Here is a 21651-nt window from a genome sequence, read left to right as displayed (position 1 = left end):
TATTTTATAGCAATAGCAATGACAGTTTTTTTTTATTTTTTTTTTTTATGGAATAGGAGGACAAACGAGCGTACGGGTCACCTGTTGTTAAGTGACCACCGCCGCCCACAATCTCTTGCAACACCAGAGGAATCACAGGAGCGTTGCCGGCCTTTAAGGAAGGTGTACGCGCTTCTTTTGAAGTAACCCATGTCGTATCGTCCCGAAAACACCGCAAAAGGAAGTTCATTCCACAGCTTTGTGGTACGTGGAAGAAAGCTCCTTAAAAACCGCACTGTGGAGGACCGCCACACATCCAGATGGTGAGGATGATATCCTAACTTGTGGCGTGTCGTGCAAAACAGTAGACTAGATAATGATTATTTTATAGCAATAGCAATGATAGTACAATATTGAATATTTCATTAAAAAGAGCGCAAAAAAACAATGCTGGGAGAGTTTCTTGCGCCTCTTCTTCTCTTTCACAGCGCCATTTGTTTCCGAAGTAGTAGCAGTATCTAGTATATTAGAAATGACATCAAAAAGTATTCTAAAGGAATCAAATTTTGAGAAAATAAATGCTTTTTATGCCTTTTAATACGTTCGTTTTATGTTTATTCAAGTTAGCTCATGAAAACGTAAGCTATTATGATTCCAAACGTACCCATATCCTTAAGGAAACGATAAACGAAATGTTGCAAAAACGTACACTTTACCCAATAAGTTTATATTTGTTTCTAGTAATAATGTAATGAAATAGCACCAATAGGGCTCGTCAAATAGAAAATATTACCAGAAACAGTGTAAAGTCAAATTTAATAAAGCACAAAACAAAAATTTAAATTTAACTAAATTATAGTGGTTTTTAACTAAATTTCTAACTAGCTGTCACCTGCGACTTCGTTCGCATGAATAGTGTAACCACATGAGTTTGTGTTCCATTGCTGCCACAATAAACATATACCTAGGTAACACATGTTTAGAAAATTAAAAACGGCTTAATGTAGAAAGTTGCCAATACTTTTATTCCTTTTCGAAGTAATCTCCATTCCATTGTGTAGAGAACACATCGTCGCATTCGATGGAACCACTGAGAAAAGCAGTGGGGCCGTACTTCCTTAGGGGTCTCTTCTATGGCATTTTCGTACGCTTTCACCGCATTTTCAGGGCTCGTAAAACGAATACATCGAGATTTAGCTTTAGTTCTTGAGAATAAATAAAAGTCGCAAAGGCGCCAGGTCAGGACTGTATGGCGGATGACTCGGCACCTGCCATAGTCAAATATTCAACAGTCCGTTTTGCGGAGTGCACTGAAGCATTGTCGTGGTGAAGGGGGATCCTGCTTCGTGGGCGCTTCTGTCGATTTTTTTTCCAAGACAACAGGCAAAAAGCGATTGACATACCAGTCTGCAGTAACTGTCCTTTCATCTTCTAGCACAACTGTCGCGAAATGATCCTTCCGACCAAATAATGAGGCAATCATCTTTTTTCCTTGACTTCTTCCCTTCTTTACCTTAGTTGGCCTATCCTCGAAAGGATGCACCCACTGAGCTGATTGTCTTTTGGTTTCGGGTTCGTAGCAATATATCCAGGTTTCATCACCTGTGACGATGTCAAATACAGCATTTGAGTCACCGTCGTTGAACTTATCTAACATTAGGCGACACCAGTCCATGCAAAGGTGTTTCTAGTCGTCGGTTAAAGGGGTTATGGGGAATCCATCTGGTACAAAGCTTCCTGACGCCTAAATGTTCGTGTAATATTTTTTGAACTTGACTCATACTAATGCCTAGGCTTACCCGTATCTGCTGATAGGTCATTCTCTTATCTTCCTCTATCATGCGTCGCACAGCACTGATGTTATCTTCAGTAGTTGCTGTTAAAGGACGTCCCTCACGCGGATCATCATTGAGATTGCTACGTCCACACAGTCCTACAGTGGCACGAGACGGGGCTTCATTAAGAAATGCTAATATCAGCCTGTCATAGCTTTGTTGTTGAGTAAGCCCACAACAAATTGACAAATGATTTCCCGCCAATTGTTTTTTTACTACAAGAAAGTTGCAACGTTTCGAAATATATAACATTCGAAATTCAAACAGTTCCGATTAGCTAGAAGTGCAAAACTTTTAGTGTGCCCCATGTATGAGTCGTGTTGAAATAATATAAAATATTTCTTAAAAATTAATAAAGAATTAACTGTATAAATATAAATTATCATATATTGGATGCATCAACCTTTAGAGATTGAATTCATTGTTTGTGTAAGAATGCTTCGTGAACATGATGGTCGTGATTACTGTCACAATTAGTAATTGCATCCAACAAATACAATATTATAAGAAGATATATTAATTATAACAGGCCGACCTGGCACCACAAGCAGCACCCGTTCACGAGTTGACGCATGGACCAGCCATCGTTCCCTTCGCACATATTTGAGGGAAGGAGACGACTAAGTCGTCTCATTATCACCTACATCATCACAAACTTCCTTACCTCTTTATAATCACTACATAGTATAAAACAAAGTCGTTTTGTCGTTTCTCTGTCCCTATATCCCTATGTATGCTTAAATCTTTAAATCTACGCAACGGATGCGATATTTTTAATAGATAAAGTTATTAAAGAGGAAGGTTTATATTTGCGTGCAACGCAGAGCAGTTCGAATTGTCGGGGACCCAGTGCTCTGTGAACGGCTGGATCACTTGGCGTTGCGTAGAGACGTCACTTCATTGTGTGTCTTCTACCGCATTTATCACGGGGAGTGTTCCGAAGAGCTGCTTAACCTGATTCCTGCCGCCGAATTCCACCTTCGCACGACACGCCACAAGTTAGGATATCATCCCCACCATCTGGATGTGTGGCGGTCCTCCACAGTGCGGTTTTCAATCAGCTTTCTTCCACGTACTACAGAGCTGTGGAATGAGCTTCCTTGTGCGGTGTTTCCGGGACGATACGACATGGGTACCTTCAAAAAAAGCGCGTACACCTTCCTTAAAGGCCGGCAACGCTCTTGTGATTCCTCTGGTGTTGCAAGAGAATGTGGGCGGCGGTGATCACTTAACACCAGGTGACCCGTACGCTCGTTGGTCCTCCTATTAAATAAAAAAAATCTTTATATGTATGATAACATCCATAAAATAGTGTCGAAATACTGTTATTTTTAAGGTTTCTAATGTGATATCCTAAATAAATACATTTTTTCCGCTTACATTGCAAACGCAGGCTGAACCCTACGAGATTTATCAAAATAATGTACTAAGTATTGTACACATTGAAAAGGTCTACAGAAAACTCCGCTACGGTATATGTCTATCTCTTATGGATATCCCACAATTACCATTTTTTTGTTATTTACTCTTTACGACAAATAATGGCTAATTTTCGAAGCGAGTTTTAACCAATACAGCATTAATCCTTAGGTATTTAAATACCTTAAATACATTGTTGATTTAATATAGATCTACATGGCCCTTTACAGCATATGATTTAAATGAATATTTTCGAAGATATTACAGATTTAAAAATTGCGGGAAGAGCGTTGGCGGCGGTTTTATACAAAAGTTTAGGTATTTTATTTATCGATTGGGGCAGTACGAAGTCTGCCGGGTCAGCTAGTCTATAAAATTCTCCTGTCATGGTGTTAAACATTGAACTCCTCCGAAAGGCTTGACCGATTCTCGTGAAATTTTGAGTGAATATTGGGTAGGTCTGAGAATCGGACAACATCTATTTTAATTTTTTTGACATTTATTTTTAAATTTGTTTGATTATGAGTCAGCATTAAAAATACATACAATTTAAAATTTTCACCGATCTACGATCAACAGTTACTTTTGTATCGCGATTTTAATATCGGCAACACAACGTTTGCTGGGTTAGCTAGTATATACCTATATAAAACTCTCGTATGACAATGTGAGTTGCCATACTCCTCCGAAACGGCTTATTCCGTAATATTTTTTTCACCCCAAATGTTTTTATTTATTTAAATGGCGGTACAACGTTTCCCGGGTCAGCTAGCATTAGTATTTATGAACACAGCATAGTTTCCTACTCAAATGATCTTGTTAATTACTGGGATGAGTCTCTAGTCGGCTACTTATCTTATCTGGTTATATGGACTCAATTACTTGACATGCAAACACTTCCCTCTGATACCACAAATAATAATTAATACAAATGAATTATTAATTAGTTATTTGTGTATGAGAGCTGAGCGTTTTCTATTCAGAGTTGACAGAATCCCTCCCTGAGTGTTTTGAATCGATTGACAGATGATATAAAACCTGGATTCAAAAACCCTTATGTTAGAGATCAAATATTGAAACCCGGCGTTAGTTTCCCGCACGGGTTTTCCGGATCAAAAGTTTACGAACCGCGAAATTGTTATGGCTTCATAGTTTGTCTTAAGTTTCCGTCGTATGACTCCGAAGATCGATCCATTGTTTGCTACAAGACGTTTTATCAAATTGTATTTATTGTCCATTGCTGTTCAGTATTGATTCCAAATCCATTGTATTTTTATTTTCTTTTTTAAATGAAATTGAATGAATTGAAAGTATTTTTATTGAGCTTAGTACTTATTTGCATTTCCCAAATTCCTTTTAATTTTTTGACGTTACAGAATAATACAGGTAATTCTCGAGTCGAGTTTCCCTTTCGATAAATGCATAAAAGGCATTTATTTTCTCATATTTGATTACTTTAGAATTCTATTTGATGTTAGTTCACACACTTCGCTTCGGAAACAAATGACGCTCTGAGACAGGAGAAGGGTGCAAGAAATTCTCCCAGCATTCTTTTTTTTTGTGCTTTTCTAATCAAAATATACAATATTGTAATCTTAGATAATTTACACGTATAGAGTCTTGCCAGGCTAGCGAAACTCTCTAAGAAAAAAGCGATTCACTCGATTGTATGAAACGTGCGGTCATTGATAGATTGACAGATGACGGCTATAATTTTGTGAAAAAAGGAGATAGCCGAAATCCACTATATTATAAGCAACTGTTCGCTTTCAAACTTAGCTGGATTATACTTCGTCGCCAATCGCAATACTGTAATTAATACTATTTCAAACTTATGTCAAATGACTGCACGTTCCATACTAAACTAAATTTCAATTTTTACTCAGGCAGTCCCGCTTCTTATTATATAGTATTTACATCCTTTTTGTCTCTTTCTTTTAAAGGCCAGGCATATTAGTTGTGTGCTTGACAAGCTACGTCCTACACTCGCTATTTGTATGACACTGTGTTAGTGTGCGTGAATTGTGCCAGGATTCTTGAAAAACCCAAAAGTTTGGCACTACAACTGTTCTCGTCACCTTGTCACCTTGATGTAAGATGTTAAGTCTCATTTGCCCAGTAATTTCACTAGCTACGGCGTCCTTCAGATGAATGAATAAGAATGTATAAGCATTACTGTGTTTGTCACAGTCACAATCACAGTAATGCTTACACATTACTGCTTCACAGCAGAAATAGGCGCCCTGGCCCTAGGCGCACTAACCCTTAAATAGCCTAACCCTTACATCCTGTACAAAGGAGCCTCCCACTGTTGGATCTAAGATTGTAATGTCATGGCATGATAATATAATTTTAGATAACGCCAAAGAATCACATCTTCATCAAGCAACCCTCAGTTTAACCGGTTTTTTCAAGTATTCTCAAAGACATTTTCCATGCGCGCGAAGATTAGATAATCTTCTAGTCCATAGTACGCAGTATTATTATCTATTATGTCTCTAGTTAGTACGTAATTAGTGGGCGACATTGGAGCCAATTCACAACATCGGTGAAATAAACATGTGGCCATGAACAAGTGCATTTCCGTGCATATATTATATTATTGACTTAGATATGTTTGTTTATTGCGGTTGAAGGTTTATATCAATTACATCTACACGTGCGGTTTGATTCTAATTATTTTAATGTGTATTATATACATATTATAACGCCGATAAATTCAAATTCAATTTTTTTTATTCAAAATAGGATGTGACATCACTTATTGAAAGTCAAAGACTACCACCCATTCCAAAAAGAAAGCCTCACACCTGTGAAGAATGGCCGCAATAAACACTGCGGGCTTTTTTGCATCAAAAAATGTTAACAAAGTAATATTGTACAATTATTAAACTTATTATTTAATAGTCTGAGTGCGGTCGCTCCATTCCCAATCTGTGGAATCAATAAGAAAGTCATATAAGTTATAGTAACCTTTACCGCACAAACGTTTTATAACATTTTTTTTAATATCTTAATACTATTGTTTTGAGCATTTTCTGGGATCTCTTAAGACTTACTAACTCGACTTAGCCGAGTAGTAGGAATAACAAGTTTATGTTTGTTCCTCGTGTTAACTTTATGATTGTCACAGTTTCTAGCAAATTCCTCAATGTGCTTATGAACATATAGAACTATATATTTTAAGTCACCACATACTCTGAATAATGATAAACTTAACAATTTGTTATGTTTTTAAGGTGTAATCCTCACTTCAAGGATTAGTACACAAATAAAATTTGAAAACAAAATTTTATGAGCGATGCGGGACTCGAAACCACGATATCGAAAGATAAACTTAACTGGATTTAATAAGCATTCAACGTCCTGCTGATAACTACACCAAAAGCCAAATGTTAACTACGATAGTCCATTAAGAAAAGTTTTTAAGTACGTTAGATAGGTTCGTAGGAAGGATCTTAAGTATATTAGTTTTACTTAACTTAGTTCCGTCTCCCTTCTCCGTGCCTCGCTTCTCGTCTGTTGTATATAATACATAACCAAACGATGCACATTCGATGGTAGGTAATTTACCCCGCAACAAAATCATCCCTCAGAATTTTTTCCTTTGAATATGTAGCTACTCGCAAAATACACAAATTTCGTACAGACCATTGGAAGGCTCCTTTGCACAGAAAGCCGGCTAGATTATGGGTACCACAACTGCACCTAATTCTGCCGTGAAGCAGTAATATGTAAACATTATTGTGTTTCGGTCTTAAGGACGCCGCAGCTAGTGGAATTACTGGGCAAATAAGACTTAATGTCTTATGTCTCAAGGTGATGAGCGCAATTATAGTGCCACCCAGAGTTTTTGGGTTTTCCAAGAATCCTGAGTGGCACTGCATTGTAATGGGCAGGGCGTATCAATTACTATAAGCTGCCTGTCCTGCTCGTCTCGTCCCTTATTTCATAAAAAAAAATACGTCCGAATCGTACAATCTCCACTTCATCACCCATAAACCAGTGAACGGTTTTCATTGCTTCGTCGGATATTATTAATAAACTTTATTACCACCCGGAATACACTCTTAAAATATATGCACGCAATTTTGGAGAAATATGTTCCCATCGGTTATCGAATAAGCAACTAATTTCTTGTAAAGCACACCACTAGATCAATAATTTCTTCAAATAATACATCTTCCTCGCTATCTCTTGAAATTTTGATACCACTTTGTGAACTAACTATTAATAATATTTAGTTTCCTAAAGAGGTTTTACCAAGTAATTCTTTTTGATGTCATTTCTAATGTACTAGATATTACTGCCGCTTCGGAAACATATGACACTCTGAGAGAGAAGAATTTTTTATCACTTTAAAATAATAAACTGATCATAATATATTATAGTATACATACAAAGCGCCCAGAAAACACTGGATCTAAAGGATTCGATTTAAGATTTGAATCATTAAAGAGACAAATTATTTCCTAATCATTACACATTCAATCGAGCTTCAAATTAAACGGCGTTCTGGATATCCTAATGTACATTAGTGCGACTTGTATTAGAACGAGGTTGGCCTAACTGGGAGGTAGTGATGTTATCTAAAGGCGAAGAGTAAGCAGAAAACACGCAAACATGGTATTTTTAGACAAGTTTTGTGGTGAAAGTATAGCATTTCGAGCTATGAACACTACTTAATCCTGTTACACATATCCTTAAGTCTTATTTGTAGGTTGCTAATGCTTTCTGTTGGTTAAAGTTAAACACTGCCGAGCCTTTTTGAACTACCACTTTTCTTTGAAGTTAAACAAGTTTTTTGGCATGGCGTGACGCATTTTTTTGGTACTTCTCTCAGAAAAGCTCTCTTATAGCTTGTACTTTTTTGTGTAGGTTAATTTATTCAGATTAGTAGTGAATAACGAGGATTGTAAGCATATAAACTGTTTTCCACGCAAGAATTTTGAAAATATTGGCTTTGTTAGCCGTGAACTCATATCGCTCAAGGTCGCTGGCATTTAGTGTCGCCTTAACAAACTTTTGACAATAAATGTTTATATCTTTGAAAGCTGATCGGCTGAGCTTTTGTGAACACTGAGCAAGATATGCACATAATATTTGACGACCCATATAGCTGAATGGTTAGTGACCCTAATACTAAGCTAGAGGTTCTGGTTTCGGAAGACAAGGAGGATGTTAAGACAAGGACTGAAAAAGGAATGCTGAAATGGTTTGGACACGTGGAGCGAATGAGTGAAGAAAGAATGACGCATCAAATATATAAGGCAAGTGTGTGTGGGCAAGTCGGTCGTGGGAGACCTCGTAGAACATTTGTCGACCAAATTGGGGACGTTTTGCGAAAAGGAGAAGTCCGAAGCACCCGCAACCGGCGAGCATGTATGAAAAGAGTAATGAATGTAGAGGAAGCGCATGAGGTTTGTTAGGATAAAAGCAAATGGCATTTTATTTATATATGTTAAACTAAGTATATTGTATTAAATATGTCATTGTCTTGTACCCATAGTACAGGCTATACCTAGTTTGGGGCAAGGTAAATTATGTAAATGTGTGATGAAAAAATATATATATTATCCGAATATAATGAGTCGCGTTACTGTAATATTGGATCACCTTCACTAGAACCGAGTTACCATTATATCATAAGAGCCGAAGACTTTTTAGGCTTTTTTAAATCTAGTATCATACATTCAGGACAATATGACATTTATATCTATCTTCTAAACATATAAATAAAATTTGAGTGTCTGTTTGTAATATTGAAATAACCGTTATTTACTAGATGTACCTACATGAATATGTATACGATACGCACACCAACATATTTTTTTTTCTGTCTCTCTGTTTGTTCCTGCTAATCTCTGAAATGGCTGGACTGATTTTGACGGGACTTTTATTGGCAGGTACCTGGTGTAATAAGGAGTAACCTAGGCTAAGTTTATTTTAGAAAAATAAAGTAATGTTGCAATGTCCAAGAAACGGTTTAATAACGCTAAAAGTAATTTATATGGCAAAACAACGTTTGCCAGGTCAGCTAGTATATATTATATATAGGAATCTCATTACATAGTTTTGACTGTTCTTATGTTCAAATTGCAGAAGCATTAATTTCACCCGACGAAAGACAAACTCCACTTAACCATGAAATAGGCATTACAAGTTTAATTTTGTCATTTTCCTAGCTAATATTTCTAAGTAGGTATTACTACAATTTCTGAAAACTTCATTTATGTGCTTATCTATATATTTTACAATATAATAATAATAATAAAAGCCTTTATTTACAATCCATAATTATATACAATGATTCCTTACCTAGCTAATCTAATCCAACCTATATTCAAATTCTATTTATATTTATTTTTATTTTCATTCGTAGGTAATTACTATTTAAACCGGTAATTATTGGATGTCTTGCCTTTCGGCATAGGCTTCCCCCAAACTTTTCCATAGTGAGCGGTCTCTCGCTTTTCTCGACCAAGTTGCACCTGCTACTTTTTTTATGTCATCTTCCCTATATATTCTAACATTTTACATTACGAAGGATATATTGTGAGTTGATGTAATATAGGTATAATTCTCTCTAAAAGATTCTTAATGAACTAAGTCACCGAAATGCAAATAGCATTCTACTGCAACACACTATATATATTTTTCATTTCTCATACTCGCAAAGTATTGTTGTTTTGATCTGATTATTGGGTAGAAAATGTTGCTTCCCTCCACAGAGACGGAAAAACAACTTCTTCTTACAAATTACTTCCCACCCAAGGGCCGGAATGAACTTTAAAAATAGAACTGCTGTCAGCTGTGTAGAGTTTTATGTAAAAGAAAAACTAATAAAAAAAATGCTGCGGCCATGTGACTTTCTAAACAGCCAGTGTGAACTTAGCACAGACTTCTTTGAGTGGAATAAGCCGCAATAATTACGCCGTGAATTCTATATTTAAAATTAAAAAAGTCGACATAAATTGTCCTAATTTGACAATTAATTTTAAATAGGTACTACTAATATTATTACATATAATCTAAGAATAGTTTAGATTAACAAATAGTTTTATTTTCCTCATATTCGAAATGAAAAGTAGAGAGTTTAACACGGGTAAAAAAATCAATTCCTACTCGGACTATAGCCGTCTAAATACCTCGGGAATTGATTCTTTCGACTCTCGGTTAACAGTCTACTATAGCCTCAAAGCTGTGATTATAGGACATAATATTGCAATGCGTCAATTAATTACTGTCTAATATTTTAAACCACGTATACTGCAAGCTGAGTCTTTTAGCAAAATATTTAAGTTAGTTATTCAAGTTATTTAGAATCAATAGTAATGCCTTTACTTATAGAAGAGGAATCACAGGAACCCTTTAGGTAGCGTAGGGTGAACGACGATTTCTTTATGGTATATCGTATCGTCCTGGAAATACTGCGTAAGGGACTTGTAGTACATTTGTGTTAAAAAAAAAGTGTGTGTAGTTTTGCACGAAAGAACTTACTTCTTAGGCCTAACAAAGCAAAAATTCTTAAAATTATTTATTCCTCGTGCTATTCTACTTTTGTAGAACAATATTTTAAAAATCTTGCAACGATGGCTTTGACAATTAATAATTAAATAACGAGTACGGCTGTATGGGCTTGAACCCTTTGCCTATCCTAATAATGGACGAAGAAACTAAAAAGAAATAACTAGAAATATTGGGAACCAACTTCAACCTGTTACTTTTGTGTTACAGTGACACGCGCACATCTTAAAATTCACCCTCATAAATTTTTCATAACGCGCCTAAAGAAGTATAACTTCGAAAATTGTAGTAAATATTATATATATATATATATATAGTGGTAGTATAATATTTGAATAAAGTTTCGATCTATTTTTAACTTAAATTTTAAGTGCTGTAATTGGAAAACTACCAAAGTTACTATTATTTATATTTAAATATATACTATTCTATTTAAAACTATCACCATCTCACACCTCGTGACATCTGAACCGTACGTAACGTACCCGCGAGTAATGATAAAATAATGCATAATAAAATAAATAACCATAACATAGTGTAGTGGACTTTTTATATAATAACTAGGTGGGAATCAAATTTTGTTGTTGTATTAACGCTTATCACTAAGAGTTACGTCAGCGTACGTAACGTCGCCTTTTTGCGGCTCACTTCAGCAAAATAACTATTTAGGGCTAAGCCAAGAGAAGAATGCAACATGTGATTGAGCGCAGCATGTTGAAAATAAGAAAGCAAGATAAAGTAAGAATAACAAACATAACAAAAAAAAAACAAAAGTGTGAAAAAAGAAAGCAGCTAAAATGGCGTAACAGGATATGTGATAAGAAGCAAATAAGATAAACAAAAAACATTAAAGAGTGGTATCCAAGATATGGAAAAAGAAATAGAGGGAGACAAACGATACAATGGGGTGATGATTTCAAAAAGATTGCTGGACTAACTTGGACAAGAACAAGTTATGACAGGAAAATGTCGAAAGATCTGGAGGAGGATAAGCAAGCAATGGTTAACATAAGATATAGTATATATTAGGTCAAATATAATTATAATCATTTAGGGTATTAAGTTGTAGCACAAGTTTAAAATGTACCTTTTTAGTTTGCTTACAATAAAGGCTTCATTCATTCATTCAAGAGAGGTATAGAATAATGCTAGATAACTTTATGATTACATTTGAATGTGGCTGTCATTATCAAGAGGAATTAATTAAACATGTCTCATAGATATTAATGCGTTCAAAAATAATTTAAAAAACCCTTCATAATATCACAGAAGTCCGCTAATTCAAATCGAATAATCTAATTATTAGCGACTATCCTTTGTAACTAGATCTACCATTTTCAGCAACGTCTCGTATATTCACTCGGAGCTCCTCATTGCGAAGTTTGCAGCGTTTCTTTGTAAGACTTAACTTTGATCCTTTTAATGGCGAAATCCTTTTACCGCCCATCCCTTCTTAAAGTTCCGTTGTAATTAATTAAATGAAAAATCCTTTCAGGATGAGGAAAAATTGGACATAATAAGAAGTAATATTTCTGTAGTTAGCATTTCAAATTCAAATATTGTCATTCAAAATAGGATGTGACATCACTTATTGAAAGTCAAAAACTACCACCCATTCCAAAATGAATGCCTTAGACCTGAGAAGAACGGGCGCAACAAACTCAGCGGGCTTTTTTTTCATCGAAAAAATATGTTTACAAAGTAATATTGTACAGTTAAACTTATCATTTAATAGCCTGAGGGCGGTCACTCGATTCCCAATCTGTGGTATCATTAAGAGAGTCATTTATGTTATAGTAACCTTTATTTACCACACAAACGTTTTTAACAATTCTTTTGAATAACGTAATACTTTTGTTTTGAACACTTTCTCGGATCTTGTGGTAAAAGCATATACAGAGTTCACATCAGCATCGACTTAGCCGAGTAGTAGGCATTTATATTAGGCATTATAATACATCTATATATTTGACGAAATGTTTATAATAATTAACTTAATATACTGCTCGCATATGCTATGCTATAGTATAATCGGGCTAATTTCCGTAACTCAACGACTGCGCGCCTATTTTGTGTAAGTGGGAATATATTTGTTATTCCTGCTACCCTAATTCCTCCGGAAACCTAAGCAACCTCCTCTACTTCCTAAAGACTTCCGGGAGTGTGCTTGGGATACCAAGATGTTGAGCCCGGTAAGTTGCTACACCTGGACAATGCAGAAGTACATGTGCAGCAGTATACTCTGCCACTATGCAGGCTCTGCACAGGGGGCTGTCAGTTATGCCCATATTAAATAGGTGTTTATTATAAGGACCGCGCCTAGTTAGGGCCGCCGTTATCTGTCTAAGTAAGTGCTCGCATAATATCTTAATTTATTTACAGTGTATATGTATTAATGCATCTACTCTACTCTAGCAGTATTGTTTTTTTTTGCTTATTTACCTATTACCATTACTTATTTTTTTATTGAGTATTTTTGTTGCGTACATAGATTCAAGCAATTTGTAAAACGGTGAAAGTTTCAAAAGAGTTGCAATGAGTAACTTGCCACATCTCAGCTCAACGTTCCGAGTTGAATGGTAAAATATATTATAACTTTTGACAATTATAAGTGTCATTTCTAAGACCTAAACGATTAAACATGGTATCCAAATGTTTTGAGTTTTCTTTAGTGTTAATTCCGCCAATATTTGTCTTTGAAACAATTCAACACGTGTTTCGCCTCGTGTAGAGGCGAAACAGGTGTCTCAGGACATGTTGACTCGCCAAAATCTGGCACGATATAACAGAAAACTCAAAACATTTGGATAATTATGGATTTCCGCAAAGTAACGCCTACTTCAATAAATTTTCTTAGACATGGTATAATAGTATACTCCGCCTGGTATTCTCTTCCCGTGCCAGCTGGGTCACGTGATTGTTCTAAGAACACGTCATCAGTTGCGATGACTATTCTCAGCTGTGCTCCAACTATTTTCGAGTGAAACAACCCCTTAGACTTGCTATACATGAGAGTGTATATAAAATAGCGATGAAATGGCGAGCTGTCAGTATGACACATATTATTAATAATGCTATCTGTATAAAGACGTTGATTTTATAGATATTGATTTGAAGTCACAAAATCCGTTGAGAATATTCAAATTCAAATATGTTCTATTCTAGAGCTTTCCTTTCGAGAGCAACAAGATTCCAAAGATAACTTTAAACCAACAAAACTTCGTGTATTTCTCGATGGGATCGCAATACAAAATATCATGTTTCATGAAATATCAATGTTCCGTTCGTCGTGTATAAAAACGTTTATTGATATAATGTCAGCGATCAGAAGCATGTAATATCAGTTCTTGTAGGACGTTGTGAGCACGCATTGAGAATAAAACGTGCGTGACCCCACTTTATAAAGTCGTAAACGAAAATGGACGCTTTTATAAGTGACATACTTTAGTATTACGAGATGAAACATTTCTTCATGTTCGTATATGAAAATCGATAAACATAGCATGGATGTGGACATAATAGATCTCCATTTATAGTTTTTATATTTTCTTAGTTAATATAGTATATAGGTATATATATACAATGTGTCCTGGCATGTAGTAATGAAACTGTATTTATAAACTATTTCATCGACAAAAATACCTTATACAGTGGGTCAATTCTAAATGCCTACCAGTTTGCAGCTACTTTTATTTTTATCTTAGCAAAGGTCACCTTAATTTGGCTCAATTTTAGTCTTCTTGGTCTCAAGGTGGTGGTGGAAGGCGTTTAAATTGGAGTGAATTCCCCTGATATTGCAAAAGTCCATGTTGAGCGTGGAGCGGGGTGCCTGCCTCGTTTGTCCTCGGAAATGCACGGTTCTGTGCCCTCCCCAGAATACGACGGGCAACCGAGCGATAATGCTCGGGGAGGGATTCTCCGACTCTGGTAGGGCCTGGGGTAAAATCTCTTTGAGCACCGCTGTCATATTATGGAGGAGGGGGAGGGGTGGCCTCCGGTCCTCGTCACCAACGTATAAGAAACGTAGCGTCTCTAGGCCGCTACTTCACGCCGGTATTCTGTACAACTGTGATAATTAACCGACACCCTTGGACATGGGTCTCCCCTATTCTTTTTACGCTCCGAGGAAAGTACAGTATTTCAACTTGACGTAAAAAAATACAAAACAGCGGAATAGGATTGAAATAAAATTAGTTTCAAGTATAACTAAAATTACTCTGTGGTTTTTAGTAGGCAAAACAAACCTACGCAAAAAATTACACTGAATGTCAATGAAACCACATGACAAGTTGTTTCGATTCAATCTTAATTGGCTACAACCTAAGACTGTAACATATTATTAGATTCCAAAAACAATCGATCTATTAAAATAATGTACTATTAAGATGCCACTCTTAATCGATTATGATTCAATTAATAACGTTTGATTTTATTATTTCAATAATATAAAATCCTTTTTAATTCTCGGGATAAGAAAGCACTATATATTTAGTAGCAAACTGAATGTAAAAATGTAATTTAAACTGACAAATATATTATAACTGACACAACCATGGCCCATGTATGGTCAGTCCAAAAAATCCACACTATTTAAGAGTTACACACAACTAGTTTGTGAAAGTTTAAGATAAATACAACTTAATCTACACACCATAATTATTACCAAAGGATATATAATAATACAAGTATCTAACCCATCATACCTAAAGTAAATTCAACAATATTTCATTACCAGTTTGGAAATAAACTGCCACTGCAAAAACAAATTTTTACCTGCTACGCATTCGTTAGATTATTTTTGCCGGCAAAAATGACACACTACCAAATAAGCTTTGCAATCCATCTTAATAGTAGTGTATATCGCATGTTTACACAAAATGTATATGTTTTATGTTCCTATAAAGATCCCGGAAAATGTTGAAGAAGCACTCAATCAAACATGAGGGTGTTTTATGTTTACTCACGTCAAGACAAGGCAACGGCCCAATAGGATTTTTTGCTAAGAAAAGCAATGGTTCAGGTATATGACTGATTTTTTTGACAAATCTTTACACAGACGTCATGCTTTTTTACTTTTTTCTGTAAAGAAATAGGTGCTAGAAAAGAATTGTAGCTTTATTGGTAGTCAGTGCTTGTGTATTCTACACGCATTTGATTCGTTTCACGCCCGCCTCGTTTCAGTGTGTTTTTGGTCTTCAAATATACATGTGGGAGGTTCCTTTGCACAGGATGCCGACTATATTATGGATACCACAACGGCGGTTTTTTCTACCGTGAACAAGTAATGTGTAAGCATTACTGTGTTCTCAAGGGCGGCCGTAGCAAGTGAAATCACTGGGCAAATGAGACTTAACATCTAACGTCTCAAGGTTTACTAGACGAGCAGGACGCTCAGCTGGTGGTAATTGATACGCCCTGCCCATTACAATGCAGAACCCAACAGGATTATTGAAAAACCCAAAAATTCTGAGCGGCACTACAACTGCACTCGTCATCTTGAGACATAAGATGTTAAGTCTCATTTGCCCAGTAATTTCACTAGGTACGGCACCTTTCAGACCGAAACACAATAATGCTTACACATTACTGCTTCAGGGCAGAAATAGGCACCGTTGTGGTACCCATAATCTAGCCGGCGTCCCGTGCAAAGGAGCCTCCCACTGGTAAAACATCTTATGAAGCTATCACGTAAAATTATCATCCGTAAACCGACTTTACAGGCAAACATTTGTTATGATGTACTATTTAGTCAGTACACGCCCAACAAAATCACATTTTTATCCTGGCTTCAATACCATTGTAGATTGTTGATAGAGCCTAGAGACCATATCTCTTCTACAGCTCATAAATAAGAAAGCCTACGAAGGCCTTGAGGGGTCTCGAAGCAAATTGTCAAGATGAAGACAGATGAGGGTAGTTTAGATTTTGTCTAGACAGTTGATAGCTAGCAGATAATAACATGGGGCTGTCTACGATTATCAATGGTTGCGTCTAGATAATTTATATGCCTAGATAAACTGTGACAGCTGTAAACACGTCAAAAAAAATTAGTCTCAATTTTCAGCTTACTGTCGTGTAATAAGTATGCACACCGTCCGTTTTCAATAACCTATCTACCTTAGTTTAACTTACGGATAAATTGCTGTCACCGTTTAATGACAAGATCTTATCTATCTATAGTTATGTCCAATATAGTTATAGTGCAATTCTTTCTGTCAATAGGATATTGAAATGTAAGTAAGCGTAAAAGGATAGTTTGTCTACGTCTAGTAAGTGAAACTAAGGATAGATAGGTTATTTAAAACCTGCCCTTGTTCTCATATTGTGTTGTCTAACAGCAACAGGAAAATAAAAAAGAAGTTAATAATAATTTAAGCAAATTGGATAAAAATATCAATTGCACAAATTGATATTTTTATCCATATATAAAAAGATATTTGATCTTTGTTTGACAGCCCTATAAAAAAAAATTTAAGACCATCTTAAAGTTAGTTCATAAATTATTAATGGCCAATATAGTTCTCTTCCAAATCAGTAAATAACTATGTAAAACAAACTAATGATGATCACGTTAGGAAAAAAAATTCATAAAACTTTTCGGCCCTCATATGTGTGTTAAATAAATGAAGCAGTTTCTTCGCGCCAAATCAATAGAATGCCACTATTGGAAAAGGTTTAGCATTAAATACTTACCGCCTTACAAATAGACTGGATTTTATTCAGTAATTGAACATAAATAAATGATGTTTGAACTTAAATGTATATATTATTAAAAGTATGACAAAATTACTAAATACAATATTAAGTGTAACAACTGGTATGGCGTGCGTGAAGGTTTCATACAGAATGAATTGCTTGTGTCTTCGAGACCCGAAGAACTGGATCCGCGACTTAAGGATCGTATCATTCGTAGAGTGAACTTTAAAAATATATGAATTACAGGCGGTAATAGGTATTAAGTTGTACCTGAGAATAAACTAAGAATATAAAGTCCGTTAGTGTAATTTTGCGGAGTAGCAAAAATATATGTCAGCGAAATGACAATTTATTGTGACTTCTTCTTTGTTTATCAAAGTCGAGGAAACAGTTAAAATTTGATCAATTTACTATTGTAAATTCTCTATCTTTACAATTATAATACAATATTTATTCTGTTTGTCTTAGCATTCTTTGGCTTTGTCATTCTTCATTTATTATCGAGGGCTTTCCTTTATATTTTACAAAACAATACGAAACTACATAAATTAGTTGCTGTCATAACTTTAAAACTTTCGTTATTTTCCACTATAAATATCTTAATTAGAAGGCGATAGAAATTCGGACAGGAATACGACATTCGCTTATATATACATACAATATTACTGTTACATTATTGCACTTGATGTCGATGACGTCACATCATCCCTTTATTACGGTGTGCAAAACAAGTATCACTAGGATATTATAATTAACAAATAAACAACGATTTATTTTATGTGTTTTATTGATTGATGTTAATGTGTCGCGATGCTGTTTATTATTATAATTATGAAAAATCAATGAAAGAGTTTGTGTTAAGTAAAAAAAAGTATTAATTTTTCTGGCAGAACTATTATAGCGACATATAACAACAGAAATATTAACAACAAAAGTAAAAACGTTACAGTGAAATCTGCAAAAACAAAGCGGTGCGAAAATATCACATCTAACGGTAATGAATTTGCAAACCGTACTAACGCAACAGACGAGCGCGAGGGGTGAAAGGGGAAAGGGAGGGGACTTCACGTTCCAGTGAGGTGGTCGTGTAGTAGATACATACATTACATTGCTACGTACGCTTCTAAGGCTCCTGATATCAATGAACTAGAGCAGTAATAGTGTGAAAAATAGTGGCAATACAAATGAATTATGAATCTTGTAGTAAAAGTCCAAATTTACTTGTCTTTAAATTATAATAATAAAATTATATTTAAGGGCTTCTCTATTGACTTTTTCAAAATTACTCGTTACGTGGAATACCATTTTGTTTACTGTGAAACATTATAAGAACCCTTAACACCATTATTTAATAATAACTTTTGAGGATCCCGATATTGTCGCATTGGTCCTAATTGTTGTATCTATGATGTCTTTGTATTATCAAATTTCTATTAGCAGTTAAAAAATTATTAGTTTTTGAGTCCTCATCAAATGGTTATATTGACTCATTTATAAGTTTTTCAAAGACCGATGCAGCGTTTTTCTCACCGCCTTCAAAACGTGTGATGTCCTTGAAACTTTTGCACACGTACGTATCCGACAATACTTACAATATGTGTCTTCACATACCAAAAGGGCCTAACGTGTCTAAAGAAGTCTTAACAGTGGACTATACATCACAATGGACTGAAATTGTCTTGGACATCCGTCAAGTATAAATGGACATAAAGACCAAGCATACAGATTAATATTTATTAACTATGATATACTCGTATCATCATAAAGTTGATATAATACTCGCATACAACTTATTAACAGTATGTGTGTTACTGCTTCTCAATATATTCTTGATAATGTTTTATATGTTCATAAGCACATTGAGGAATTTGCTAGAAACTATGACAATCATAATGTTAACACGACGAACAAACATAAACTTGTTATGCCTACTACTCGGTTAAGTCGAGTTAGTAAGTCTTTTACTGGGCGATATTTATGCTTCTACAACATGATCCCAGAAAATGTACAAAACAAATGTATTACAAAACTTAAAAGAATTGTTAAAAACGTTTATGTGGGAAAGGTTACTATAGCATACACGATTTTCTTAATGATAACACTGACTGGGAATGAAGCGAACACCCTCAGGCTCTTTAGTTATAAATGTTTATTGTACGATATTACATTGTAATCCATACTTTTATTAAAAAATAAAAGGCCACTGAGTTTCTTGCGCCCGTTCTTTTTTAGGTCTGAGGCAGTCGATTTTGAATGGGTATTTGACGTTCAATAAGTGATTTTGAATCCTACTTTGAATAAAAATATTTTAATTTGAATTTGAATTTGATGCATCTACTGCACTCACTAAGAAAAATGCTTACAATAGCTTGCTCTAAGACGAGCATAATCCCATCTTAAAGGCCAGTAGCGTATCTCTTCACCCCTGGTGTCGCGGATACCCATGGGCAGTTACTTCACCACTCCCTGTGAGCCTCTTGCCCGTTTGCCTCTTATGTATAAAAAAATATATTTTTACTTACTCGAGTTAAAGCTAAAACGTTTTAGCTTTTATTGTTTCCACCAAGCTGTAAAAACTGATTTAAGAGACGCAATGAGTTTCTTGCCAGTTCTTTACAATAAAGCTGAAAGTACGAAGTAGTTGTAAATGGTACTAAAATGTACTTTTAACATTCATTCATTTAGTGTAATTTTGATTTAATTTAATTGTATAGACTACGTTTTAGTATCCTGATACTAAAACGTAGTCTATACGTAGACCCTGGTCTAATCGCATCACTATCACACATCACTATCACAGCTAAATCATGAGTTACTTCTAAGGAGAAAACCTTTTAAATAAACAATAAATTAATTCTTTATTACAAATGAGAACATTACATAAATTAAAATATACACATTTAGGCTAAGTGATGAAACAATTAGGCAAAAGGAAAAAGCCCAGCGTCATCTGACATGGAATCATAGATTTCTGTTTCTATGCGCTGTTTTTAGCCATCCCCTCCTCCTTAAAGTGTTGAGAGGAGTGTATGTATTATGGCTCCCCGATTACCTACTTCAACAATCTTTCTTATTTAATGAAAAATTTAAAAAAAAGTTTTGTTAGTACCCTTGCAAGTGTATGTGTGTGTGAGTGTGTGTGGGTGTGTTTGGGTGTGTGAGTGCATCTGCATGGATCATTGCGTGTGAGTGAAATAAAATGAAATTTATTTATTGTATCGAATACAGTATACATTATAGATCTAAAATTTATTGTAGTGTCTTCTTTTCGGCTAATTTATTAATTAGCATCCAAATTTTACTTAAAATCCTTAACACTATAATTTTTTTGTCGATTAACCATTTAAACAGGAGTCCAGTAAATCGTTTCTGTGGTAAGTTTTTTATGTCTAGAGATAGATGATTAAATAATTTTTTACACATTGCGTATTTAGGTATAATGTTGTTCTGGGACAGTGGCCATAAACCAGTTTATCCTTAGAGATAGGCATTTACAGTGGGCCTAGTTCAGTGTCTCCGCAACAAGTTGCTAATAAAATTTTAACATATTTTCTTTTCAGGGTCTGAATGTGGATAAGCGCACTCTGGTGAACGGCGAAAGAAAACAACGCACGTTTTCGGACAGATCTCAGCTGAAGTACGCCAGGAGATTGGTGGTGAAACTTGGGAGTGCAGTTATTACCAGGGAAGATGGTAATGGACTTGCTCTGGGACGTCTGGCTTCGATCATAGAGCAGGTAATTGTGGAGGAAACGACACAGTTTGTTTTATTTTATACTGAAAAATCCTCGCCTTAGATAGTTTGATTATGAGTCAGCATTAAAAAATACATACAACTTCAAATTTTCACTCATCTACGATCAACAGTTACTTTTGTATCGCGATTTTAATATCGGCAATACGACGTTTGCTGGGTCAGCTAGTATATATATATAATGAAAATGGATTTTATTTAAGGCTCTTTCACGCCTAAACCACTGATCGTATCGACATGAAACTACCACCATTCGATGCGAAATTTATCCTAGATGGTTTATGGCTTTTATCTTACTTTTTACCTTATTTTTTATTGTTTAATTTATTTCCTTTTAAAATTCGCCCGAGCGAAGCGGGCGGCACCGGCTAGTGTCTTCATAAGTCAGTAACAACTCGAGTTGTTTACTTTTGGAACCCTTTTCTGAACTGTTATTCGTTG

At 35.3% G+C, this 21651-nt stretch overlaps 1 protein-coding gene across 5 annotated transcripts in view; it reads left to right on the top strand.

The window, feature by feature from the left end:
• LOC126974376 (delta-1-pyrroline-5-carboxylate synthase) overlaps positions 1-21651 on the top strand; it is a 649376-nt gene that overhangs the window by 13631 nt on the left and 614094 nt on the right. For all 5 annotated transcript variants that reach the window (XR_007731514.1, XR_007731515.1, XR_007731513.1 and 2 more), the window contains exon 2: positions 21017-21193. Coding sequence is in view for 2 of the 5 variants with exons in the window: in XM_050821853.1 (XP_050677810.1) it covers positions 21017-21193 (177 nt within the window). In the remaining 3 variants the exon portion in view is untranslated. The remainder of the gene's footprint in view (positions 1-21016; positions 21194-21651) is intronic.

Source organism: Leptidea sinapis, chromosome 32, assembly GCF_905404315.1.
Source record: "Leptidea sinapis chromosome 32, ilLepSina1.1, whole genome shotgun sequence".
In the NCBI taxonomy this organism is placed as follows: Eukaryota; Metazoa; Arthropoda; class Insecta; order Lepidoptera; family Pieridae; genus Leptidea; species Leptidea sinapis.
The sequence above is the reverse complement of the archived record's forward strand: the minus strand, read 5'-3'. Positions and strand labels throughout refer to the sequence as shown.